The sequence below is a fragment of the Pantherophis guttatus genome, chromosome 16 (assembly GCF_059756535.1).
Source record: "Pantherophis guttatus breed Tessera chromosome 16, ASM5975653v1, whole genome shotgun sequence".
Classification (NCBI taxonomy): Eukaryota; Metazoa; Chordata; class Lepidosauria; order Squamata; family Colubridae; genus Pantherophis; species Pantherophis guttatus.
In genome coordinates, this window is record NC_142078.1 from 3635635 (window position 1) to 3663362 (window position 27728).

Consider the following 27728-nt stretch of genomic DNA (forward strand, 5'->3'; position numbering starts at 1 on the left):
CAGGTCATCAAATTCTTTTCAGCTCCACACCAAACTTGGTGCCTGAGTTTGGAGATGAAGACATGATTTAAATCCATCAGCCAACAATTAAAAGTAACAGGGAAAATGGCTGGGTGTTCTCATTTTCTCTCTGCTTCCCTTTCCTAAGAAGGGGCCAAATGAGCGTTTTCGTCCTTGCAATCCAATTCTTGATAAATTGGCTGCAAATAGAAGGAAGATTTCCCAGAGTCCAGGAGCTCTTCTGAAGACTGACGAACCTCTTGAAGGCATCTTCACTCTGACAACTGACAGTAACTGGCAGTTTAGCCTGCATGGACGAGGTCATAAAGCCCTCAGAGTTCCCTAAGAGATGGCAGGTTCCCTATGAAACTTCACCTGCTCCACCTTTTCTATGTGCACCAATGCCAGGCAAATGTCTGTAGGAGGCAACCAAACCAACACTCAAGCTGCCCTTTTCTAATCTTTTTGCACAAAAGGCAAAGCTCTTTGGATGTAGGTTGCATTCTGTTCAGGGAAGCGCCTCTCATTAACGTAGCTCTGGATGAACTTCCCATCGCATTCCCTTTGGGTTGCCCTGCTGTTTTGTGTTTTGCTCCATTGTCCCAGGTGAGCTCCCCCCATTATTTCTGCTTAGGTGAGGCACCTTTTCCTGACACCATGTTGTTAGATGGTGCCAAGTTTACGGACAGAAAGAGAGAGCGAAATTTTCTCCTCGAATTTTGAACTTGATTGAATTACCAGCAGGGTTGATCTCCTCTTGGGGCAGGCAGCACTGCAGCACTGGCTTTAGGCCAGGCACAGGGAGGGCTGGATCCTGTGTCAGAGCAGCTCTCAACTGCAGCCTTTGGACAGGGATCAGGCAGGGATCTCGTCCACAGCTGCCCAGTTGAGAATCCAACACTCCTGAACCACTGACAGATGGACATCCAGACTCATACAAGGCCTCCCGCCCCTCCCAGGACAGCCTGCTCTGCTAGTTGCCATCAGAATGACCGACAGCAGTCAAACTCAGGCCTGGGACCCTGGGCATGGCCCTGGAAGACTAAAGGAATTTATTAAAAGAAAAAAATATATTAAATTTATTAAAAGTGAAAGTTTTAATTGGATTTTATTACCTTTCTTACCAGACATTTATGTGGTTTTTCTCTTGTGTGGATTCTTTGATGTGTATAAAGGTTGCTGCTCTGACTGAATCTCTTTCCACACTCCAGGCATTCGTATGGCTTCTCTCCCGAGTGGATCCTTTGATGTTGATCAAGATGTGATCTCCGATTGAAGTTCTTTCCACACTGAAAGCATTTATGAGGTTTTTCTCCTGTGTGGATCCTTTGATGTCTATAAAGATGTCCCCTCAGACTGAATCTCTTTCCACACTCCAGGCATTTATGTGGTTTTTCTCCTGAGTGGATCTTTTGATGTATATAAAGGTTTCCCCTCAGACTGAATCTCTTTCCACACTCGAAGCATTTATGTGGTTTTTCCCCTGAATGGATCCTTTGATGTGTATAAAGGTTTCCCTTCTGACTGAATCTCTTTCCACACTCCAGGCATTTATGAGGTTTTTCTCCTGAGTGGATAATTAGGTGGCTTTGAAGATTTCCTTTTCTTTTGAAGGATTTTTTGCATTCTGGGCACTGATGTTCCTTTGCTTCCTCCTGGATCCTTCGGGGCTTTCGGGGTTTTCCGAAGGAGCCTCCGCCCTCCAGGCATTTTTTCAGATGGATCCTTTGATGTCTATAAAGGTTGCTGGTATGACTAAAGTTCTTTCCACACTCCAGGCACTTATAAGGTTTTTCTCCCGTGTGGATCCTTAGATGTGTATAAAGGTTTCCCCTCTGGCTGAAGCTCTTTCCACACTCCAGGCACTTATGAGGTTTCTCTCCTGTGTGGATAATTAGGTGGCTTTGAAGACGTCCATTTCTTTTGAAGGTTTTTCCGCATTCTGGGCACTGATGTTCCTTTGCTCCCTCATGGTTTTCGGGGTCTTCCGAAGGAGCCTCCGTCCTCCAGGCCCGTCTCGGGGTCTCTGCCAGTTTCCTCCTCCCCACATCGCCCTCCAGGCAGCTGCCTTTCCCAGGCTGCCCCTGGGCTCCTCCCTCCTGCAGCCCCAGAGACCCCGGCCTTTCCCTGCTGTCTCCCGGGGAAGCCGCGCCAGGACCGGACAGGTCTGCTCCGTGGGGCCCGCTCTCCTCCTCCTCCTCTTGGCCGGCGCCTTTTTCCTGCATCCGGCACCATCCTCCGTCCTCCTTCAGGGGAGAAAGAGAAGAGGGTCACGACTGCGTCCCCTTCCCCACAGGGGAGGCCTAGGCTCAAGCCCCCGCCTCCCATGGGCTTCCCAGGTATTCTCCAGGCGGACATGGCCTCCTTCCCAGCCTCCCGTCTCCGTCCCTCCCGCCTTCCAGACTAGGCCTCGGGCTCCCAGCCCTCCAGGGAGACTCTCCCGGACTACGATTCCCAGCATCCCCTGTGCCAAACCTGCATCAAACGGCCTCCTCTGTCGCTGATTGAAGCAGCTCCCTCTTTGCCCGTTTTGTTTCCGGAAGTGGAGGCTTCATGCCCTTTTTCCTCCACTAGTTCCACCTTTTCCTTTGGAGGATCCGCCTCTCGGAGTCCATTTGCCCATCGCCGACATTCCGAGCGCAACCAATCAGCATCCTTCTTCCTGCAACAAGGCAGATGGCACCTGCGCAGTTCCGCGGGTTTTTACGGTCCGGGGCGGAGGTGGGACAGGGGGGAGGGGGGCTTTCTTTGAACTTGGAGTCCGGTCTCTCTCTACCACCACCACCCCCGTATTGAGGCCAGCGGAGGTCAGGGGTTGAAGCCTTATATGAGCCCTTGAAGGGCAGCCAGTTGGGTCTATTCTGGGACCTTAGGAGACCCTGAGTTTGAATCAGCCGCTCTTTGTGTCCTGGATTCCCTCTTTTCATTGAGGGAAATCTCTTTGCTACAATATTCTAATAAATTGCCTTTGAATGCTCCTCCCACTCAGATCCTCATGGAAGCAAGTGTGCTGTGGCTGAAATCTATTGCTAATTTGAACTTTATTGTTGGGGGTGCAAAGGAGCTTCTCCCTGCCGTTGTTTGATATAATCTATGTGGATTTCCCAAATGTGGGGACCTATTAAGACCATCCCCAAGCATCTGAAGCTCTCAGTTGGATTCCCTGAATGGTCCCCTTGTCTTCCAGCAGAAACCCCTACAAGGGACTCTTAAGGCCAAGGAAGCTTTGTGAGATATGAGCCATATTCTTAAAAAGCCCCCACCCTTTTAGCCTTAAAACCCCTGGCTTTTCCCCAGGCGCTGGGAGGTCAGACAAGGAGAAGGTGGCATGGATTGGCGCCTGGCTTTTCTTTGATGGTTTTTCTTTTATGTTTTAATGTGTTGGATACTTTTGAAAACACCCTTTTGGGAGCTGCACAGAGTTGACTGAAAGATGGGCAGTTATAAGAACGTTTTAAACGAATAAGAGTCTTTGGGGACCTGTTTGGTCCTCCCACTAGGTGCAGAGACTGTTCCCCATTTGCCAGGATAGGGAAAGTCCCCCATTCCTCTGCTTTCTGTTCATCAGCTAAATGCTTAGCAAAAGGTGCATCTAGCTCAGTGGTGTCACACTCTTATTTCCTTCAGGGCTGCATCAGGGTTATGTTTGACCTGGGGGGTGGGGGGTATCCCTGGGTAGGCGTGGCCAGCTCATCTTCACTCTTCTTGTGGGCACCTGAGGTGGCCAAGTGCTACGACAGGATTTCCCTCAGACCCTCCCTCCCTCGTAACCTTCCGTCCTTCCTCCTGCCCTCCCTTCCCTTTTCTTCTTTTTCCTTCCCTCTTTCCTTCTTTTTCCTTCCTTCCTCCCTTCTCGTCTTTCCTTCTTTGCCTTTCCTCTTTCCTGTCCCTTCTTGGATGCTCAAATGCAAAAGGAGAAACATTTCTTTTGCTTTTAGTTTCTTTTCCTAATCCTCTGCCGGTGAAAATGGAGCTGGGGGGGTGGAGGCCACATTTTCGCTGGCGGAGGAGTGCAGGAGGCCGTTGCACCTCAAAATGGGGCCGGTAGGGCTACACGCTTCCCTCCCGAGCTCTGTTTTCGCTGGCAGAGGCATTGTGGGCCAGTCCGATCTGTTCCCCACAGGCCAGATCCAAGCAGCCTTCAGTTTGACGCCCCTGATCTAGTTCCTCCGATTGGGCAGTCCGTCGTATACACCTCTGGCAACTTCATTCCGTTTTCCTTTCATTTTAACCCAAATGCATTCAAGGAGGTTTTCTTCATTTTTTACTTTTTGCATTTCTACACAGGTGCAGCTGTTTAAGTGCAACTCCACCTCCACCTCTTTTTATTAGGTGTTTTGGAAAATTTAAATCCTCCTGGGTTTCATCCCACCAGTAACGGCAGCAATCTCATCTTTCCTATCGTGTTCCGGGACGTCAGGTTCCCTCTGTTTCTTCTTCATACTTTGGGTGTTGATGTGTAGGCATCTCCTCCCTTTTTTATTCTCCCTGTGTTTCCTTCCTACACCTGCATTAGTCCCGGAGGGTTGAGAAAATAATTTCCAAAGAACTTGGCTCACAAACAGCTTATTCAACAACTTTATTTTCTCTCTCTACTCCAAGATCTCTGTTCTTTCGAATGAATTTGGCAGCTCTTTGACTTCTCAGAGGGAAGGGAAAGAATTCAAACTCTTTGCTTCCTTTCCCCACCTGCCCTTCCCACAAATCACAAGAGACACACTTCAAAAACAATAAATTAGCAATACCTTCAAGTATAGCAGCCAAGGTGATCCCTGCAACAGCTTTTCTTCTCCTGCTCTGCCCCAGCCTGGAGGAAGGGAAGGGCCTGGCCTTCTCCACCAGCTGACCTTCCCCTCTGCAGCAGAGAAGCGGAGTGGGGCTTTGGCCTCGCGGCACGGAGACCCTTACTGTGGCATGAAGCAAAGGGTGGGGCTGTTTGCCCCAGCAGCCGCCACGTCTCCCTCACTGCCCACGGACTCTGAGGAGAAAGGCTTTCCGGGTGTGGCTATGCCCAGAAAGGGGGATTTGGGACCCTTTGAACCCTCAGGGCACGTCCTCTACCACTGGAGGCTTTGTAGGATGCGATCAAAGATGCTTTTGCTGAGGAGACAATTTGGGATATTCTCAACCAGCAAGGTGAACAATCCCCCATCTCGGCCCTTCCGTTCATCAAGCTGGCCATTCGATGGACAGGATGGAGACAGGGAAGCAGAGCCAGCCCTTCCCTGTAGTTGTCAGGGTTTCTGAGCTGCTGCAGTTGGGTTCCCATGACCACAAGTGATGGGCTTCTCCTCCACCAAGAGCCCGGATCCTTTGGCTCAAGATACAGGTTGCATGAAGGGCCCTTTTCCTCCCGACGGTGGGAGGCTCCCTCATAGGTTTTTTTTGGGGGGGAAAGGCACCCTTAAAACACAGCCAGCTGGGTTCACTGAGTTGTGCATATGGCCTGGACTGGTTCCCATCGAGGCCTTTGGGCCCCACCCATTGGGCAAAGGCTTCCTTGATCTGGTCCAGGTCTAGGACCATGGGGTTATCGGGGTCTCCCTTCTCAACCTTTTCTGTGGTCTTGGTCTGCAGTTCGGGACAGTTCTGGGCGGCAGCAAAGAGACCAGACTAGAGAGGATCGAAAACACACTGGGGACCTTGGCGTTTCTTGACAGGTTTTCCAATCTTGCTGAGATGTTCAAAAGGCAAAAGAATCAGAAGTTGGGGAGCATCTATTGTAGCCAACGTGTTTTATGAAAAGGCAGATGGTTTCAGGAGCTGCAGCATGCAACCCAGCTCCTGATTTTGATGGAGGGCGGGGGGGGGGGAACCATAGAATATCTCTTCAAAAAGCAGGAGTTTTGAAAGTACCACACAAATAGGGGAACCAGGAGAAATAGGGGAGCCATGGAAACGGCAACAAACTTTGTCTAATTCCACAGCTGCGGATTAAATTGAGGAATAAACTCCAAACCAACAGTCCACGATAAGCAAAGGAAAAAAAAACAAAACCTCTCTACCTTCAAGGAAACCAGATTAAAAGAGGGCCAGAATCTGCCTAAAAACTTTTATTGTTTTGCCTGAAAATCCTTCAATGGGTTACTAAAAATATTATTTTTGTGATGGCCGCAATAGCTATAGAGGTAGCCCGCATTTAACCATTCGTTATGGCAGTCCTGAATGAAGGGACATAACCCGTCCCTGAGGTTATGCCCATGGCTCCTGGGGCCACGTAAGGAAAATTCAACACTCCGCACTCTGCCTGACCTTATGACTGCCCACAAGGGCACTGCAGCTTCCCCACCTGCCCCTCCTCTGGCCCACGAAATGAGCATGCAAAACTCCAAGAACTTCTGAAGGATCATGGCAATGGAGACCACTTGGAGAGCAGCGCAAGGCAGCCTCAGTAAGAAGACCTTGCCACACACAGGCTGGGCACGCCTGACGGTAATAGGAAAGGAATGGCAAAACGAGAGACTTTTGTGTGATAACAGGCCTACCTCCCAATCCTAGTGGGCTGGACACAAACTTTGTGATGCACTGTAGCATCTGCCATCCTGCACGGCCTGCCTCGGGCACACCAGGATTTCCCCAGCCTTCCTGGCACATCTAACCTGGGATTCAATCCACTTAAGGATCTTAACAAGTAGGAGCCCTTAGACTTCTCTACCGCTTCACAGCCCTCTCTAAACGGTTTACAGAATCATCCTCTTGCCCCCAACAATCTGGGTCCTCATTTTACCCACCTCGGAAGGACGGAAGGCTGATGAGTCAACCTTGAGCCTGGTGAGACTTGAACTGCCAAATTGCAGGCAGCCGGAAGGCAGCAGCAGGAGCCTGCAGTACCGCACTCTAACCACTGCGCCACCGAGGCTCAAGCAAAATGATCACGTCCCACCTTGCTTTAAGAACTGGGGCAACTACCCCCACCCATCTACCGTGTTTCTATAGAGATGCAGAATACTAAAGGTGAGAGAACTAGACTTAGAATGATTTTATTGTCACTTTGGAGTGGAGTAATTTACAAGTGGTGCCGGATCAGCCAAGTGGGCCCTGTAGCCTGCGGAAGATTTCTGCATACTGGACAGCCTTATAGCCTGCACTGGATCTCCCCCACCCCATGAGCCCCCTCCCCAGCTCTGCTTAATAACCTGTCCAAGCACTACAACTGGGAGAGCCAGGAGCCAGCAGTCGCTGAGCAAATCGGCCACCTGACACGATTCTGAACTCAACTGCGGTCATAAGTCAAAGGCCATTTGTAATCATGGGTTCCACCCGATTTCCACCCAATTAACCGAAACCTTACATCCTGGCTCTGGATGTTTGCTTCCCTCTGTCTCCTGCCTAGCACCTTTCCAACCAGCATCAGATTGCACCTGAGATAAAAGGGCACCCAAAAGCATATTTCGAAAGCAAGGTTTGCACACAGACACACAGAGTCACTGATTGTCATCAATTCATATACCCAACTTGGCTGCTGATGATTTGGCACAGGATCCGGGCCTAAAGAGGCAGAGTCAACCTGACTTTCAGGGTGGGGGGTGGAGGTGTCAACCCCTCCCTCCAGCAGCCCCTTGGGGCGTGGCCCTGATCCAGACTCCTTGGTGCAGACCTTCCCTTTCCTCAGTTCTTGAGCCTGGTTTTCATAGCTGATGTTCAAGCAGAGAAGATGCCTCATAGTTGCCGATCTCGCCCAGTTGGCCCACAGGCCTCTTGGTCAGCAGAAAGGGCCCACCCATTCTGCTTGCCACTCTCGCCTGTGCCATGTTCTCCAGGGGGAGACAGTGCACAAGAGAGGCATTGCCCACCCCCAGAAATGCACCGAGCGCCACGGCCCAGATCTTCAGCTGGGGGCAGCATTCAGAAGTCCCTCCCTCCGCAGGACGCTTGCTCTGGCCTAACTGAAGCTGGGCCTTTGCTGGTGATCTGAGCTCAATCCTCAGCTTGGTCTTCTTCGCCGGAAGCCAGGTCCACCCTCTGCTCATCCATGCGCTTGGCTTGGACCCGCTGGATGAGGCTGAAGAAATCCTCGTCGGGCACCGTGGGGCCACGGGGGATGGAATGGGGCGGGGCACAGCGCTGGTCATCCAGGCGGGAGGACTGCAGAAAAGACAGGTGGATAAAAATAGATGGTTTTTTTTAAAAAAAGTAATCTGCAATATTTACATTTTTGGTAAACTCATTCAATGAATCCAAGCTCTGGAAGCTGAGATAAGATGCACTGCATTGATAGGTAAAGGTAAAGGTTCCCCTCGCACATATGTGCTAGTCGTTCCCGACTCCAGGGGGCGCTGCTCATCTCCGTTTCAAAGCCGAAAAGCCAGCGCTGTCCGAAAACGTCTCCGTGATCCTGTGGCTGGCATGACTCAACGCCAAAGGGGCACGGAACAGTTACCTTCCCACCAAAGGTGGTCCCTATTTTTCTACTTGCATTTTTTTTTAATTGAAAAAGTTACACATTTTTCCCCCTTCCCCCCCCACTCCCTAACCCCCCTCCCCCTCCCCTCCCCCCATGGCTTCTGCAAGATGAAATCCAAATTAATATCACATTATATAATACTTTACCACCCTTTTACACCACCCCCTATGTGCTAAACATTTCTTTCTAACATTATTATTATGTCCCCTGTATACTATACCCTTCAAAACAACATTCGGCTATGAAACTATATAATAAATCCTAATTTGGCATTTATTCTACTCATAATCTACCCATTTCCTCCACCCCCATACGTATATCTCTTAATTCAAATCTTTTAAGTACATTAATATCTAAACATAACATCCCTTTTCCTGAACTAAGCAATCAGTAACGTTACCTATCACCTTCTACTTGCATTTTTTACATTCTTTCGAACTGCTAGGTTTGCAGAAGCTGGGACAAGTAACGGGAGCTCACTCCACTACATAGCACTGGGGATTCGAACCGCTGAATTGCCGACCTTTTGATCGACAAGCTCAGCGTCCTAGCCACTGAGCCACCACACCCCACAATTTCACAGGAACCATGAGATAAATCATAAAGCAAAGTGCAGGAATATTCCTTTATCCCATTGTTCTGCAAATCTACGTACGCTACAAACTGTACGATTGTTAAAAGTGAATGAGAGTGCGGGTGAGTCAACAGGAGCAGCCGCTGCGGGACAAGAGATGATAGTTGCGCTTTAAAAATTATGATTTAAACTGAGTTGATTTAAAGCAAGCCTTTTTTTCTAATGATTTAAATCGTGATGTAAATTGACTTGATTTAAATCAAACCCACCCTGGCAGAAAAGCGAAGGGAAAGGCCATAATCATGACTTAAGGGAGGGGAACTAAGCCAAGTCCTTCTTTTGGGTTGCACTAGGCTACCGCTCTGTGGGTGTGGCTTGGTGGGTGTGGTCTGGCTTGGTGGGCGTGGCTTGCTAGGCATGGCAGGGGAAGGATATTGCAAAATCCCCATTTCTTCCCGATCAGCTGGGACTCGGGAGGCAGAGAATAGATGGGGGCGGGGCCAGTCAGAGGTGGTATTTGCCGGTTCTCTGAACTACTCAAAATTTCTGCTACCGGTTCTGCAGAACCGGTCAGAACCTGCTGGATTTCACCCCTGGACCCGGCTTCCATGCCAGCCAGTTTTGCGGGGCTGTTAGGAGACTTCCGTGTGAGGCCGTAAGAACACCATACAAGGCGCTGAGCATCTTGGGAGGAAAAGCGTGAGAAAGCAGGACGGGTGGAATCTAACTTAGAAGACAGCCAGTGTTTGATGGGCTAAAGCTGACTTTAGAGGGGCAGGCAGGAAGAGCCCTACACTCTCAAGATCTTTCCCTACAGTGGGAAAAGGGTTGTCCCCTCCTGCTTGGCTCCCCAAATGGAGGACAGCCTGCGCTTGGTCCCTGAGGCTTCTGGACTGGCACCACACCGGTGACCTTCCACCAAAAGCTAAGATTTGCCCAATGCTAGATAAAAAAAAAGTTAGCCACAACGTCTCGTGATCTGGGCCAGACTGCTCTGAACAAACTAAACAATAAATCAAATCAAATTAAAACAAAACAAAACAGCCATATGTCGTTTATTTCATTACTACATTTCTATCCCGCTTTGTTGAAAATGGCCTATGTCGGGGGTGTCCTTCCCCCTCCCCATTTCATCTCCATCTCAACAATCAAGGAGAGAAGCAACCTAGAACTAAGGAGAAATTTCCTGACAGTGAGAACAATTAACCAGTGGAACAACTTGCCACTGGAAGTTTTGAATGCTCCGACACTGGAAGTTTTTAAGAAGAGATTGGATAACCATTTGTTTGAAGTGGTGTAGGGTTGGACTAGAAGACCTCCAAGGTCCCTTCCAACTCTATGCTAATTCTAATTATTCTAATTCTAATTATTCTAATAATCTCTATCCCCTATCCCCTATCCTATCCTTGCCTGTAAGGTAGATTTAGCTGCAAGAAAGCCAGTGGTTCAAAATCCCCTCTGTGAATCCCGTGGCTAAATGATGGCTTTATTTTTTTATTTTTTTTTATCTTTCAATTTATATACCGCCCTTCTCCCTGAGGACTCAGGGCGGTGCACAGCCAGAATTAAAAACATGAAATACAAATATTAAAAACAATTAAAATATATATTGATCTGTCCCCGTCCACACACACACACAAACACAGCCAGCCGAGGGTTAAGAAAATACTTGGCACGCACACAGGTCGTTATCTCAAACTTGGCAGCAATATAATCACCGTCTGCCAAGAGCTTTTACTGCAACAGATAACATAAAATTACATACGCATTGCAAATAGTCCAGCAAAACAATATCCCTTTCGGCAGCTTCAGACGTTGTTCAATGTGACTAGCCAAAGTTCGTTTTTGTTCGTCACGGAGTTTTACCAGCCACCACCCTCTCTTATATAGTCTCTGGGGTGTGGTCCAGTGACTCAGTTCTAATCCCTAGCATGCCTCCTTAGCTGCTGCAACCGTTTATCACGCCTTCGTTGGCGTGCATCCAGGAATGATGGCTCTCCTTCGCTCTCATCCGAGACACCTGGCTCCTGGCTAATCTCCTCTCCCTCGGCCGGCACCTGAGACAGTGCCAGAGGGGAGGGGCCTGGAGAGGGAGGCCTGGCTGACTCCTCTTCCTCATGTTCGGAGCTTTCTTCCTCCAATGAGATAGGCTCAGAGGGCGGGGCCACAACATATATAAATTTGGCCCAAAAATTTAAAAATCACAAACCAATTAAAACATTTAAAAAATTTAAAAATTTCTTCCTAAGCCAGCCCGGCTTGAACCCAGACCTTCGCCCCAAGGCCAAAGTGTTAACCCTAAAAGAGTTCTACCTCACCCGGGGAACGCGAAGGCCTGAGCAACGAGAGAAGCCCCTCGTCCCTGGGAGCTTTGGCAGAGGTTGAATTTCCCTCCCATTTCCTGTTAGAATTTCCCACCAAGTCTAGGAAGGGCGAGAGAGCCACCAACCTACCTGGCATTTCATCAGCATGTTGAAGAATTCGTCGCCAGGTTCCTGGGCCTCGCCGTCCATGCGGAGGTGACCGAGGTTGCTGGGCGTGATGCGGAGGCCGGGCAGATTCCCCACGCTGGCCCTCTGGTCATCGAGCCGCCGGCTCTGGGAGCTGGCAATGAGGTCGAAGAGCTCCTCGGTCTGCGGGGAGGCCATGGACTGAGCTGGGAGAGAAACCAGTTGAGGGATGAGCAAGCCGGCCAGCCCTGGAGGAACCTTTAGTTACCTGGGACGGAGGGGTATCAGCTCAGCTCATTTCACCGACCTCGGAAGGATGGAAGGCTGAGTCAACCTTGAGCCAGTCAAGATCGAACTGCTAGTAGTGGGCAGAATTAGCCTGCAATACTGCATTCTAACCATGGCACACCATGGAAAGGGAGGGAGGGAGGGAGGGAGGGAGGGAGGGAGGAAGGAAGGAAGGAAGGAAGGAAGGAAGGAAGGAAGGAAGGAAGGAAGGAAGGAAGGAAAGGGGGGAGGAATGGAGGGAGGGAGCAAGGGAGGGAAAAAGGAAGAGCAATAGCCATAACCCTTAGAGTTATATACCGCTTTACAGTGCGGTATATAGCCTTCTTTACAGTGCGGTATATAGCCTTAGCCTTATCTAAGTGATTTACAGAGTCAATCTGGGTCCTCATTTCACCGAACTCAGAAGGATGGAAGGCCGAGTCAACCTTGAGCCAGTCAAGATCGAACTGCTAGTAGTGGGCAGAATTAGCTTGCAATACTGCATTCTAACCATGGCACACCATGGAAAGGGAGGGAGGGGGGGGGAGGAAGGAAGGAAGGAAGGAAGGAAAGGGGGGAGGGACGGAGGGAGGGAGGAAGGAAGGGAAAAAGGAAGAGCAATAGCCATAACCCTTAGAGTTATATACTGCTTTACAGTGCTTTAGAGTCTTCTCTAAGCGATTTACAGAGTCAATCTGGGTCCTCATTTTACCGACCTTGGAAGGATGAGTCAACATTGAGCTGGTGAGGATCGAACTGTTGGCAGTGGGCAGTGAGTTAGCCCTGCAGTGCTGCATTCTAACCAGGGGTGGGATTCAATTTTTTTTTTACTACCAGTTCGGTGGGCGTGGCTTGGTGGGCGTGGCAGGGGAAGGATACTGCATAATCTCCATTTCCTCCTGATCAGCTGGGACTTGGAAGGCAGAGAATAGATGGGAGCGGGGCCAGTCAGAGATGGTATTTACCGCTTCTCCGAATTACTCATAATTTCCACTACCGGTTCTCCAGAACTGGTGAGAACCTGCTGAATACCACTTCTGATTCTAACCACTCTGCCACCACAGACTCCTTCGAATGGCACGAGGCAGCCTCGGTAAGAAGGCTGCACCTTGCATAGGCTAGATGTGCCCATCAGTACTTGGAGAAAAATGCTGAAGGTGAGCGAGGTGCTTTGCATGGGCCAGGTGTGTATTGGGGGGGGGGAAGAGAGATAGATAGGTGGGAGAACTGCAGAGCTCCTGTGTCAGCATTCTAATGCTGCCATAAAGAGAAGACGAGGGTTGACTTTTCACCTACTTATTTTCTCTGTAGATAATATCCCCTAGGAGATGGGATGGGAGGGGGGACATTCCTGTGGGTTGAAGTCAGGAGCTGGGGAGACTGACTTGGAAGATGGCCAATGAGACGCTGAGAATTGGGGAATGGAAAGGGAAGGATTTGGGGTCAGAGGGTTAGTATCGGCTACGACGAAGTCAGGGCCAGATTGTCGTACTCAATAAATGGAAGATTTCAGCAAAGATTAATTGTTTGAGAATGCAATTTATTTGAGATGACATCGGAACCTGACACCCTGCAGTCGTAAGTGCAGGCAGGCTGCCAGGAACCTAAATTTTCATCATACGGCTGTGGGGGCCCTGCAAAGGCCACAACTCCAGGGAAAGGTGATTTATTTATTTTTATTTATTTTATTAGATTTTTTTTTTAATAAAAAGTTTTAAAAAAATTTTACAAATGTTTTCCCATCCCCCCTCCCCTCTCCCTCCCCAACCCTCCCCCCTCCCGACTTCCCAGAGCAAAATACAGGGTGTAGCATTTAACAGTCATATACTAACATATGCTAACTATCTATAGACCCTTAAAGGGGTATGAAAGTGAAAGTTAAGAGGAAAGTGCTCGTTAACGCTGGCAGCCCCGTTCAAAATTAATGGACTTTACAGGAGTATTAAGATTTAAAGATTAAAGAATTCAGTACTGACTTTTTACAAAGGATAATATTTACAACTAATTGGACTTATTGGACTTGTTGATTTGGCTGTGGAAAAAGTGCAATTTGAAATTTAGAAAATGGCTTCAAAGCAAATAAAAACTGGTGCTCCTAAAAGTGCTGGGGGATCACCAGTTTTATCATCTAAAATGCAGTCTTTGCCAGCCCCAGCGGATTCACAAACATATTAGATTTTTATACCACCCTTCTCCCACTGGACTCAGGGCGGTGAACAGCCAAGAATAAAAACATCACATACAAAATTTAAAATTTTAAAAAGAATTAAACAAATTTTGGCCCAGTAAATTTAAAACACCCCCAAGTAAAATCAATTAACAATTAAAAATATCTAAGGGGGAGGGGGTTGTTAAGCCAGCCCGGCTTGATGAAATAAAAAAGTTTTAAGGTTTTTAGGGCACGGCGAAAAGCACGGAGATCTGGGATCCTACGTATCTCCGGGGACAGGTCGTTCCAGAGGGCAGGAGCTGCCACAGAGAAGGCCCTCCTCCTGGGAGTCGCCAGCCGACATTGTCTGGCCGACGGCACCCTGAGGAGTCCCTCTCTGTGGGAGCGTACTGGCCGGTGGGAGGCTATCAGTGGCAGAAGGCGGTCCCGTAAGTAGCCAGGCCCGTTTAAGTAAATTTAATAAGTAAATCCCATTTTTCAGCACTGTCGTAATGTCAACTCTGAAGCTAGCCTGACCAAGGCCATCTTGGGGGGGGAGGCTTCAGTGCTGCCACAATGGTGCTGAGGGAGAGGGAGGGGGGAATAGAGATCTCTGGGGGTTTGGTAGCCAAAACAAAATAGTTTCCCCTGAGAACCAAGGACATTCCCACAGGTGGCTGAAGAGAGGAGGAGTGAAGTTTCCAAGCAACCAGACAGTACTTTGATTGGACCATGTGACTGATTGTTTGGAAAAGGGGGGAAAACTTATTTTTAATGAGGTGAAAACCGCGGGGACTTTTAGAGTCGGTTTTCGCCAGCTTGTGCCAATATGATACATCCAATAAACGTCTGCTTGGAGGAAACTGCTTGCCTCGGAGTTCCCTTTGCTATAGGTGTATTACTTGGAACCCTGACACGTAATTTCAAACGGTTGCTAAACAAATAAGTCTTAAATTGAGAACTACCTGTAACTCCACCTTGATTCTCATTTAACGTAAGAAGGGACAGAGAGAACCTGAGCAGACTTTCAAGAGTCTGTTGCTGGGTCTCCAATAACTATAATGTCCCTCAAATCCATGTGATGTTTGCTCCTCAACTTGGTTTACCTCAAAGCGCTGTCAAGAGGCCAGCAGGGCTCTTCCTTGGGCCAAAGTCTGTGCCCGTCTCTTTTCCCCCAAGGGGGGGAATTTCCGCCTGTCCATCACAAGGACGCTTCTTGGCCATGTCATTATTGTGTCACCTAAAAAGTTGCGTTGCAGCTGTACAACAACAACCCAGCTCAGGACATGAAGGAAGGCTTGGGGAAGCTGGCGGCCCAGATATTAACAGAGTTGGAAGGGACCTTGTAGGTCATCTAGTCCAACCCTCTGCCCAAGCAGGAGACCCTACACCATTTCTGACAGATGGCAGTCCAGTCTCTTCCAGTGATGAAGCTCCCAGAACTTCTGAAGGCAACTTCTGTTCCACTGGTGGATTGTTCTCACTGTCAGAAAATGTCTCCTTAATTCCAGGTTCAATCTCTCCTTGATCAGTTTCCATCCATTGTTCCTTGTCTGGCCTTTGGGTGCTTTGGAAAACAGTCTGACCCCCTCCTCTCTCAAATATTGGAATACTGCTATCCTGATCCTTCTCTTCAGTAGGCTAGCCAGGCCCAGTTCCTGCAACCGTTCATCATATCTTTTAGCCTCCAGTCACCTCATCATCCTGGTTGCTCTTCTCTGCACTCTTTCTAGAGTCTCCACATCTTTTTTATAGGGTGGTGACCAAAACTGGAGGCAGTACTCTAGGTGTGGCCTTACTAAGGCTTTATAGAGTGGTATTAGTACCTCCCTCGATCTTGATTGTATCCTTCTGTTCATGCAATTTGGGATTGTGTTGGCTTTTTTGGCTGCCGCCGCACACTCCTCACTCCTATTTAACTGGTTGTCCACTGAGACTCCGAGATCCCCCTCACTGCTTGGCCCACTTACTCTTACTTACTAAGGTTGGCCTACTTACTCTGTGTTTCTTCCAGGGCAGGGAGAAGGGTAGCTGCTGCTTCATCCCTCTGGGAGTCCTCCAAAGGACACCTCTGGTCTTCCATCCGATTGCTCTGGAATTTGCTCAGGAGGTGAAAGAAGCAGTCCTCGCTGGAAGGGCCTCGCTTGATTTTCTGCAATGATGATGGCCATGAGACGTTGATATTTATTTATTTATTCATTCATTCATTCATTCATTCATTCATTCATTCATTCATTCAAACTTCTATACCGCCCTTCTCCTTTCGGACTCAGGGCGGTAAACAGCCAAAATAAAAACATTTATACATAACATTACAATTAAAAATAGATTTAAAATAATTAATAAATTTGGCCCGTAATTTAAAACTTATCAATTTAAAATCCATATCAAATTTTAAAACCAACCATAAAATCAGGACAGTCCGGCTAACTGAAAAAAATAAGTTTTTAGGGCCCGACGAAAAGTCTGGAGGTCGGAGATCACTCGTATCTCTGGGGGTAGATTGTTCCAAAGGGTAGGTGCCACCACAGAGAAGGCTCTCCCCCTGGGGGCACCCTGAGGAGGCCCTCTCTGTGGGAGCGAACTGGCCGGTGGGAGGCAATGGGTGGCAGAAGGCGGTCCCGTAAGTACCCCGGCCCTAAGCCATGGAGCGCTTTAAAGGTGATCACCAACACCTTGAAGCGCACCCGGAAGTCCACCGGAAGCCAATGCAGCTCGCGCAGGAGAGGAGTCACATGGGAGGCCCCCAAGTTGCGGGCGCTCTCCGTGGGGGCCAATGATTCGCCCCCAATAACCAGCGATGGCGTCAGCTGGCTATACGCCGGCAGCCACAGCCACTCGGTCTTGGAAGGGTTGAGTCGAAGCCTGTTGCCCATCCCTGAACATTATCCCTAGGTTGCATTTCTCCCCCTCCGCCAACTCGGAAAAAGATCTTAAAGGAGCCTTAATTTCTAGCGCGGCCTTATTTCTTTTTAATCCAACGACATTTATTTCATTCAAAGAAAAGTGAAAATGGAAAACTCCCCCCAAAATTGAAAACTTAAAAAAAAGAATCCCTAAAAAACACAAAACATACATGACACTGAAAAGAAATGTGCATTTAAAAAAAAAATACCCAACATATATACTGTCAACCAGGGTGGATAAAAATCAATGATTTTTTAAAAAAAATAATAAAAAAAATCAGATTTTTTTTATTTAAATCGGATTTTTTTGATTTAAATCGGATTTTTTTATTTAAATCAGATTTTTTTTTAATTTATTTTAATAAAAAACTTTGGGGGTAAAAATCTATCGTAAGATGGTTTTCTATTTAAGATACATAAATAATTTAGTTTATTCAGCATGAAATGGAGCTTAGTTATGTAGCACGAGGCTGTATATTCTGCAACACTGGGACTATCGGTGAGTCAACGGTGGGTCAAAGGAGTAGCAGAGATGACAGCTGCTCTTTAAAAATTATGATTTAAATCGAGTCGATTTAAATCAAATCCACCCTGCTGTCAACTCATAAAGATTTCCACGCCTGAGTTTCTTTCGGCTGCTTCTGTTAAACTCCACACTGGAGAGAGTTAAACTGTTTCCCTTCAATAGAGAGTTTCACAGCGATGTCACCTGCTGGTTATAAATACTGTTCCTGACAGTAAAACTTGTCTCTCCCTGCTCCCGCTGCAAAAAAACCCACAAAACCTTAGCTTGTTGTCTCCACAATGATGTAAAGTTAGCTTTCCGCCTTACGGTGTTGAAAGACAAGGAAACAGAAATACCCCAAAGACACGGAAAGGCTGGGCTGAGGTGGGGACAGGGCGTCCATCTTCCCAAAAGTCGTATTTAGAAATAAGAGTCTAAAATTATTGGCTGCGATTTTAAAAACAGCCTGGCCTTGTAGAGGCAGAAGGAGGACAGCCCGTTCCAAGGGGCTTTGCTCGCCGAAATTATTTCTAAACTGTGTGCCCAGATTAGCAATATTTACAAACCTTTGCTCTGATTCTCAACAGCTATTCCGTGCTGTAAACATAAACTCTAAGTCAAACTCTGTCAGAGACAGAACAGAGGTGGAAGGGACCCTCGAGGTTTTCTAGTCCAACCCCCTGCTCAAGCAGGAGACCCTATAACTGTGATGGCGAACCTATGGCATGTCTGCCACAGGTGACACGCGGAGCCATATCTGTGGGCACGCGAGCATTGCCCTACTTCAGGTCCAGCCTGCATGCGCATGCCAGCCAACTGATTTTCGGACCTTCCGGGCTCACCAGAAGTCGGGAAATGGGCTGTTTCCAGCCTCTGGAGGCCCTCCGGGGGTTGGGGAAAGCCATTTTCACCCTCCACAGGTTCCTAGAAAGCCTCTGGAGCCTGGGGAGGGCGAAAAACGGGCCTATTGGTCCCACTAGGCCATCATGTGCCAAAAGCGGGTGGCAGAGGGGGGTGTCATGCATACATGCACGGGGCTGTGGGGGGCTTTGAATTATGGGTGTCGGCACGCGCATGCACGACCCCCCCATGTGCTCCCCCCGCTTCTGGCACGTGACAGCAAAAAGGTTAGCCATCACTGCCCTATAACCAGTGTAGGCTAACCTTTTCCGGACCAGTGCCCAAAGCGCAAGCGTGGGCACTCAAACCCCCAAAAGGCAAGGCGAGCACGGCCCCTGTGCATGCGCCCCGCTCCCCACACATGCATGCATGCCAGTGGTGAAATCCTCTGCGGGACGCCACCGCGTGTGAAGTAAACGCACTAAACACACGCTTCGGGTGGAAAAAGGAGCCGTTTGAAGGTAAGTAGAATAGCGAGGGGTGCAGGAAACAGCTGTGCCACGCGATTTAGATTTGCTAGAAAGCAGGATTTCCTGCTTTCTAGCGAATATAAATCGCACGGCACAGCTGATCGTTGGAAATACCGGTTTGGACCAACCAGTAGCTTTTATCACTACCGGTTCACCTGAACTGGTGCGAACCGGTAGGATTTCACCACTGATGCACGCCCCCTGCATGCGTCCCCTGCACATACGCGAGCACCCCCGCATGCCCTCCGCATGCCCCTGCATGTGTGCGTGGCCCACTGCACGCACCCTACCCCCCGCATGCACAGCAGAGACACGAAGACCAGCTGGGTGGGAGGCACACATGCATGCGCAGCGGAGCTGAACTGGGATGACGGTTCGCGTGTCTTCAGAGAAGGCACTGTGTGCTACCTCTGGCACACGCGCCATCATGGCCCTATACCAGGGTTTAGCAACCTTAAACACTAGAGCCACAAAGGTCCTAACCGGAAGCCTCCGTTCAATTCTGGAGCCGATCGAAAGTCCGGTTCCCCCACCATAGAGTCTCCTCCTAGCACGGTGTCCTTTTTCCTCTACCTATCCTAACCAAAAGCCCTGTCAACTGTGGAGCCGACCAGCGACAGGGAGCCGCAGCAGAGGGATGAAAGAGCCCCATGCAGCTCCAGAGCTGCGGGTTGCCGACCACTGCCCTATACCATCTCAGACAATCGGCTGTCCAGTCTTTTCTTCCCATGATGAAGCCCCTACAACTTCTGAAGTTGAAGCTGTCGAATTGTCGATGTCAGCACCTCAACGCTGGCATAGAGAGCAGAGGAGAGAGATAAGCTCTGAACTTTTGCCTGCTAAATCCCTTTGACGTCGGGTTGTCGTGGAAATGAGGACGGGGAGACATTCCTGGGAAATGACGAGACAAGAAGTCTGGAGAATGACTTGGAAGATAGCCAATGAGAAGCAGAGATTTGGGGATCGGAAAGGGAGGGATTGGGGGGGCAAAAGGTCAGTCTTGTCCGCATCGAGTCATGATCTGGTTGCTGTGCTCAATTAAAGAAAAGATTTCCTTAAAGATTGGCAGTTTGGAAATTCATTTAATTTTGAGATAGCATCTAAGTCTGACAGTCAACCAGTGTTTCTCGACAATTTTAAGGCCTGCGGTTTTCAACTCCAGAATTTTCCTGCCAGCAAAAAAAAGAGAAAGAAAGAAACCCTCCAGAAAAACAGCATTTGTTCTTCAGGTGCTTCTGACCTGGGACAGGTTGTGGTCAGCTCCTTGTCTAGCCTGTTAGCCTATAGCAGCCTGATCATACAATGTTCCAGCAGGGAAGCTCTGGGTGAGGAATGGGGAGAATCAGGTTCCAGTCCCGCACCCTTCAACCGCAGAAGCTTCCTGGAGAACCCTGCTTCAGTCGCTTGTCTCAGCCCAGCCTACCTCACAAGGGTGTCGTTCCTCTAAGACCCCGTTTCTCAACCTGATTCTCAAAAATAAGACACTGGGAATTGGCAAGCATCACAGAATCAAGCAATACAAGGTCTGTCGGATAAGGAGGTCCATGTCCCGTTTTTGCAATCCTGGCTGCTTTAAGATGGGTGGATTTCAACTCCCATCCAGAATGCAGGCTGGGGAATTCTGGGAGTTGAAGTCCACGCCACTTACAATCGCTGAGGCTGCAAGACTCAAAGGTGTCAGACGCACCTGACAAAGGTGCGATCGGTAATAAACAAGAGTCAGAAGAGCGAGTGCACATGGGCGCACATGGGCGCACATCCATGTTCCTCGACGCCTGGTGATTTCATGCTTTGTGTTTTCTCTGAGCAGCCTTGCAGAATTATTAGTCCTTGTTTTATCTCTGGGGATTCTTCCAGCCTAGCCCACAACCACTTAATGCTTCTTGTAGAGCCGTGATGGCGAACCTATGGCACGCGTGTCACAGGTGGCATGTGTAGCCATATTGGTGGGCTCCGGTGTGCATGTGCGTGCCAGCCAGCTGGTTTTTGGGCCTTCTGGGCCCACCAGAAGTAGGGAAACAGCCTGTTTCCTGCTTCCAGAGGGCCTGGTGGGGTGGTGGGAAAGGGCTGTTTTTCTCTCTCCCCAGCCTCCAGAGCCTTTCTAGGAGTCTGGGGAGGGCAAAAACAGCTTTTCCCGCCCACCCACCCCCGAGGCCAAAAAAGGCCTGTTTGCCATCTTCTGGTCCCACCAGAAACGGGATTTCCGGTCCCACCGGAAGTTGGCAAACAGGCTGTTTTCGGCCTCCGGAGAGCCTCGGGAGGGGGGGGGAGGCCGTTTTTGCCCTCCCCAGACTCCTAGAAAGGCTCTGGAGGCTGGAGAGAGCAAAAAATGGGCCTATTATGCCATTGCGTGCCAGGAGCGGGGGAGCGGGGGGGGTCACGCGTGCATGCGCGGGGTGCATAGAATTATGGGTATGGGCGCATGCACATGCGCCCCCCCCATTCCTGGCATGCGATGGCAAAAAGGTTAGCCATCACTGTTGTAGAGGGCAGAAGGTGTGTTAATCTGCCACAGCAAAAAAACTCAGGAGGTCTCACCCTTTCTGACCAACCCACTGGATTCAAAGCTCACAAAACTGATGCCATTTCATCCCATGGCTTTAGGAGAAGGTGGCCGTCGATGCCAACGGCAGAGCAACCGGCCACAGTCATCTGCCTCCTGGCAATCCCTAATTTAACCAAGAGTTTACACTTTTGGCTCAGTGTGTGTGTTTGGGCTGGGCTCCCTTCAAGGATGCACAGATTTCTGGAGGACCACTGCCCACCTGCCTTCGGGTTGGCACAAAAGCTCTCTTTGCCAAGTCCTCCTGCACAACAGCAAATTGAGCTGACTTTTAACACACACACATACACACAGTCTGCATGAAGAGGCTGGCGAATTTCTCCCAGTTTCATTCCCTTCCCGCCTGCTGTTAGGAAGAGAATCAGGATCGATCGCTCTCCCAAAAACGAGTGAAGGCAGAGTAAATTAGGATGCAGGTTTAGCCTCCTTTGGAACAGGTTGTGGGCACGGGGGGGACTGGGGGAAGATAAGTGTGTGGGATGGAGCAAAAGGGAGTTAGCCAAGCTATTTTGGAACACGGGTCTTTTGGGGTAAGGCCGTATCCAAAACGAGATCAGCTTAAAGGCACAGGAGGTGGGGAAGGAGCCAAATTGAAGCAGAAGACAATAGCACTTAATATACCGCTTCACAGTGCTTTTACAGCCCTCTCTAAGCAGTTTACAGAGTCAGCCTATCGCCGCCGCCCCCCCCCCCCAGCAATCTGGGTCCTGGTTTTATTGACCTCGGAAGGATAGAAGGCTGAGTCAACCTCGAGCCGGTCAGAATCGAACTCCTGGCAGTGAGCAGAATTAGGCTGCAATACTGCATTCTGACCACTGCGCCACCATAGCTCTTAAATAGATATAGAGCTAGAGAAATAGACAGACAGACATAGAGATAGATAGCCAGAGCCCTTAGACTTATATACCGCTTCATAGTGCTTTTACAGCCCCCTCTAAGCAGTTAGAGAGGTAGATAGATCGATATGGATGGATGGATGGATGGATGGATGGATAGATGGATGGATGGATGAATGGATAGACAGACAGACAGACAGATAGATAATAGACAGATAGACACAGAGACAAATAGCAATAGCCCTTAGACTTATATACCGCTTCATAGTGCTTTTACAGCCCCCTCTAAGCAGTTAGAGAGGTAGATAGATCGATATGGATGGATGGATGGATGGATGGATGGATGGATGGATGGATGGATAGATAGATAGATAGATAGACAGACAGACAGATAGACATAGAGACAAATAGCAATAGCCCTTAAGATTTATATACCGCTTCACGGTGCTTTTACAGCCCTCTCTAAGCAGTTAGAGAAGTAGATAGATCGATATGGATGGATGGATGGATAGATAGATAGATAGATAGATAGATAATAGACAGACAGACATAGAGACAAAGAGTAATAGCCCTTAGACTTATATACCGCTTTACAGTGCTTTTACAGCCCTCTCTAAGCGGTTTACAGAGTCAGCCTCTTGCCCCCAACAATCTGGGTCCTCATTTGACCCACCTCGGAAGGCTGAGTTAACCTCGAGCCGGTCAGAATCGAACTCCTGGCAGTGAGCTGAATTAGCCTGCAATACTGCATTCTGACCACCGCGCCACCACGAAGCGGGGACTTACGTTGCGAGTCAGAAAGGCAGAAGGGAAGCCATCGGTGTATTGTGAGTCCACCAGGGGCTGAGCGGCATCTTAACAACAGTTGGGTGTCACTGAAGGACAACGGGGCTCAACCCTCCTCCCTCCTCCAGATTAAACTGTACAAAGTCCAGCCATGGAAAACTCCCATTTTCCGATGCCATGAGAAATAGCCGCTGCATCGAATTAGCCTCTCCACCCACTGTTTAAAGAAACCTTCTGCAGCACAGAATTTGTAATCTCTTTACCGCCGTTGTTTCTCAATGTTTACTAAGTTTACATTATGTGGATAATTGCCAGAATTATTTTCTCCAGCCAGCATGCTCCCAGAATTACTTACTGGCAGTCTTTTTCTTTTTTTTCCTTTCCTTTTTCCTTCCCTTCCTTTTTCTTTTCCTATTCTTTCCTTTCCTTTTTTTTTTTTTAATTTGATTTATATGCCGCCCTTCTCTGGAGACTCGGGGTGGCTTACAATGCGTTAAGCAATAGCCTTCATCCTTTTGTATATTTATACAAAGTCAGCTTATTGCCCCCACAATCCAGGTCCTCATTTTGCCTACCTTAGAAAGGATGGAAGGCTGAGTCAACCTTGAGCCTGGTGGGATTCGAACTTACAGTAATTGCAGATAGCTGGTGCTACTTAATCACAATGCTATCAGTCTGCTGAGCCACCAGCCACCCTACCCTTCCCCTTCCCTTCCTTTCCTTTCCTCTCCTTTCTTCCTCCCCTTCCCCGTTCCCTTCCTCCCCCCCCTCTCTTACATACACACACACTTAACCGCCCATCTTTGAACTAATTTTGGCTGGCTCCCAACGACATATAAAACGATATTAAAACTACAAAACTAAACACATTAAAACAGAGGTCTTCAAACTTGGAATTCTGGGCGCTGAAGTCCACAAGTCTTAAAGCCGCCAAGTTTGAAGACCTCTGCATTAAAAAAGTTAAAAGTTACAAAAACTGGGTGCCAAGTCAATCTTCTAATTTGCCTTCATCCTTGGCACGGATTTTCCCAAGCTTTACGGGAGGTGAGCCGAGCCCTGCCACACTTCAGGGGGGCAGAGTGGATGGCATGGAATCAACCAGGACCAAGGGAGGGGCTACCACCAAAAAGGCTACCCTTCCTATCTTCCACCCGATGGCAATATTTATAGGGGAAGGGGCTAAGTAAGCCCATGCCCACCCTGTTTGACCTGGCGGGATGGATATTAGAGAAAGGTGCTTCCCAAGAGAGTACAGCACCTGTGCCAGGTGAGGCTTTTAAAAGTGACAGCCAGCACCTTGAGTGGCACCCAGAAAAAAAAAACTTTAAAAAGTCTCCCACGCTGGCAAATGCATTGAATAAATAAAAATAAATAACGGAAGCTGCTATAGATTGAGAAAGCAACGCTCTAGGTAGGCAGATCGAGAGCTGGCTCTTCTGGAAAAGGACCAAGGAGCCCTCAGCATCCCTACGGCAGCGCGTCGAAAGCGGCTTCCCAGCAGCTGGAAAAGGGCAGATAGATCCCACCAACTCCGCAAGACTTTCTATTGTAGCGAAGCAAGCTAGATTAAACCTGGGTTAGTTTAAACCACCTTGGAGATGGAGTGGGGGGAGAGAAATCAGCTGGGAAACAGCCGTGAAGGCGCCCATGGCAAAATTCCCAGGGTGGGTTTTTATGCCCATGCAGGAAATGTGGAAAAGCCACACTGGAGCCCGCCCCCACCCCCTCGGGCTTCCACGCTTCTCCTTTAAGCCGAGATGCCACTGCTTGGCTTTTGAGCATCGTGGCTTGAGCATCGTGGCTTTTGAGCAACCTTTTGAGCAAAGGTTGGCAGTTTGGCGGTTCGAATCCCTAGAACAGCTCTCCTGCGTGAGCAGGGGGTTGGACTAGATGACCTCCAAGGTCCCTTCCAACGCTGTTACTGCTTGTTTTTTTTTTTTTTTTTTTGGAAAAAAGTTTTTTATTTTTAAAGAAACATACATAAAACCATCTTCAATGGCAAACAGCCTGTCACAGGTTGGTTCCAAGCCTTTTGTGCATCCTTTCCCAAATTCATAGCTTACAATTGACAGTTTACCTTATCATCGACCTAATATATATATAGTCTTCGGAGAAAGGCGGCATACAAGTTGAACAAATAAATAAATATATATCCTTATCCTCATGAATCATTTATTTGACTATGACTATGTCTTCCCTCGTTATCATTCCAAGTATTTTTAAGATTTAAGCTAATTTTTATTTAGAACATTCATCCCCACCTCCTGAATCTATCCAATACTCATCCATTCTTATATGTTACATTTCACATATTTCTACCATTCTTGTAAAAAAATCTCCACCTTATTTCAAGTATTATTTTTTTTTAATTTGATTTATATGCCGCCCTTCTCCGGAGACTCAGGGTGGCTTACAATGTGCTAAGCAATAGCCTTCATACTTTTGTATATTTTATACAAAGTCAGCTTATTGCCCCCACAACTGGGTCGTCAATTGACCTACCTTAGAAAGGATGGAAGGCTGAGTCAACCTTGAGCCTTGGAGAGATTCGAACCAGCACTAATTGCAGGCAGCTGTGTTAATAACAGGGTGCTTAGACCACTGTATTATCAAGTACAGTGGTCTTACAATTTTAAGATTTAAGCTAATTTTTATTTAGAACATTCATCCCCACCTCCTGAATCTATCCAATACTCATCCATTCTATGTTATATTTCACATATTTCTACCATTCTTGTCTTGTAAAAAATCTCTACCTTATTTCATTTCAAGTATTTTAAGATTTAAGCTAATTTTTATTTAGAACATTCATCCCCACCTCCTGAATCTATCCAATACTCATCCATTCTATGTTATATTTCACATATTTCTACCATTCTTGTCTTGTAAAAAAATCTCTACCTTATTTCATTTCAAGTATTTTAAGATTTAAGCTAACTTTTATTTACAACATTCACTTCCACCTCCTGAATCTATCCAATACTCATTATATTTCACATATTTCTACCATTGTCTTGTAAAAAAATCTCTACCTTATTTCAAGTATTTTAAGATTTAAGCTACCTTTTATTTAGAACATTCACTCCCACCTCCTGAATCTATCACTCATCCATTCTTATATGTTACATTTCACATCTTTCTACCATTCTTGCCTTGTAAAAAGAATCTCTACCTTATTTCATTTCCATGTTACTGCTGGTTGATGGAAAGCACCCCCTCCGCGGTTGAAGAAAGCGGGGCTAACACAAAACACGCAAAACTTTGCTCCAACTTGCCCGTTCTGGCGAGTCCCCCACCCGCCCGCGGGCGCCCGCTTGCAAAAGCAACCCCGCGCAGGAACCCCCAGCTGCAGCCGCCGGCTTCCAGCTGCGGAGCTGCTCCTTCTCGCTCGGCGCTTCCCGAAGCCCCAGCCGGCTTACTCACCCGGCCCGGCTCATCCTCCTCCGTCCCCTCTTCCTCCGCTCCGAGCAGCCGGGAGCAGCCCCGCCCCGGCGAGCCGGAGTAATGTGCCGGGGACGCCGCTCTGCTTGCTCTGGAGTTGGGGAGGGGGGGGAGAGAAGGGGGCTGCTCAGAAGGGAGAGCCAAGAGCTCTCTAAATCCTGCCCCCCTTTTTTGTGGGTGTGTGGGGTGTGTGTGTGTGTGGAGGAGGACAACTCCGGCTTCCTTAGGAAGATCCCAGATGAAAAGAGGATTTCTGGATGGTGAGGATGATTTGATCCATGGAACGGCTTGCCACTAGAAGTTGTGGGGGGCTCCATCAGTGGAGGTTTTCAAGAAGAGACTGGCCAGCCATTCAAGCAAGGGATTGGACTAGAAGACCTCCAAGGTCCCTTCCCTAATTGTATTCTATTTTTGGACAACAAGTAACTGGGTGGAAGATCATTTATTTATCTATCTATCTATCTATCTATCTATCTATCTATCTATCTATCTATCTATCTATCTATCTATCTATAATTTGATTTATATGCCGCCCTTCTCCGGAGACTCAAGGCGGCTTACAATGCACTAAGCAATAGCCTTCATCCTTTTGTATATTTATACAAAGTCAGCTTATTGCCCCCACAAACTGGGTCCTCATTTCACCTACCTTAGAAAGGATGGAAGGATGAGTCAACCTTGAGCCTGGTGAGATTTGAACCTACAGTAATTGCAGACAGCTGGTCTTAATAACAGGGTGCTTTAGACCACTGTACTACCAAGGCTCATATTATTATTATTATTGGTTAATCTTTAGTGAGATTCACAGCCTTTGAGGCTGGTTAACAGCTCAGCAGCTCGAGTCCTAACCAAGGACCTAGGAACTGTTAAGGTATCGTCGGAGGATGTAAGCTGTTCCGAGTAAGGTGGTTTTTTGGAGAGTCAAAATGTTCAAGTCCGGCAAATTTAGGATTTCTAAATAGCGGGGTAGCCCTTTGGGTATTGCTCCAAGGGCTCCAATTACAATCGGGACAACACACGATTTCTTTTTCCACAATCGCTCAACTTCAATTTGCAAGTTATTATAACATTATTATTATTATTATTATTATTATTATTATTATTATTATTATTATTATTATTATTTATTACATTTCTATACCGTCCTTCTCCCGAAGGACTCAGGGCGATGTACAGCCATAATAAAATGATACCAGCACAAAAATTAAAAACAATTTAAAATAATTTAAAGCATTGGCTGGTATTTAAAACCTCTAGCTAAAACCCCTTTAAAACCATTAAAACCCACTTAAGTTAATTCATTCGGTCAGGCCGGCTTGCTGAAACAATAAAGTCTTTAGCGCACGATGGAAGATACGGAGATCGGGGATCCTCCTTATGTCCGGGGGGCAGCTCATTCCATAGGGCAGGAGCCCCCACATTTATTGGTTCGATTTATATGCCGCCCTTCTCCGGAGACTCGGGGCGGCTTACAATG

At 48.1% G+C, this 27728-nt stretch overlaps 3 protein-coding genes across 3 annotated transcripts in view; all 3 read right to left on the minus strand.

Annotated features, from left to right (window-relative positions):
* Nucleotides 1–7663, minus strand: part of LOC132709953 (uncharacterized) — a 29385-nt gene extending 21722 nt beyond the window's left edge. Inside the window, 5 exon segments of the mRNA XM_087879911.1 lie at nt 1101–2246; nt 2476–2683; nt 4909–5005; nt 5430–5613; nt 7451–7663. Coding sequence (XP_087736037.1) covers nt 1101–2246; nt 2476–2683; nt 4909–5005; nt 5430–5613; nt 7451–7663 — 1848 coding nt within the window.
* Nucleotides 1–27728, minus strand: part of LOC148111769 (uncharacterized) — a 332684-nt gene that overhangs the window by 85560 nt on the left and 219396 nt on the right. The window lies entirely within an intron of this gene.
* Nucleotides 4565–27728, minus strand: part of GPSM1 (G protein signaling modulator 1) — a 120682-nt gene continuing 97518 nt past the window's right edge. Inside the window, 4 exon segments of the mRNA XM_060685037.2 lie at nt 4565–7920; nt 7923–8085; nt 11432–11634; nt 15843–15996. Of these exon segments, the coding sequence (XP_060541020.2) occupies nt 7883–7920; nt 7923–8085; nt 11432–11634; nt 15843–15996 (558 nt within the window). The 3' untranslated portion in view covers nt 4565–7882.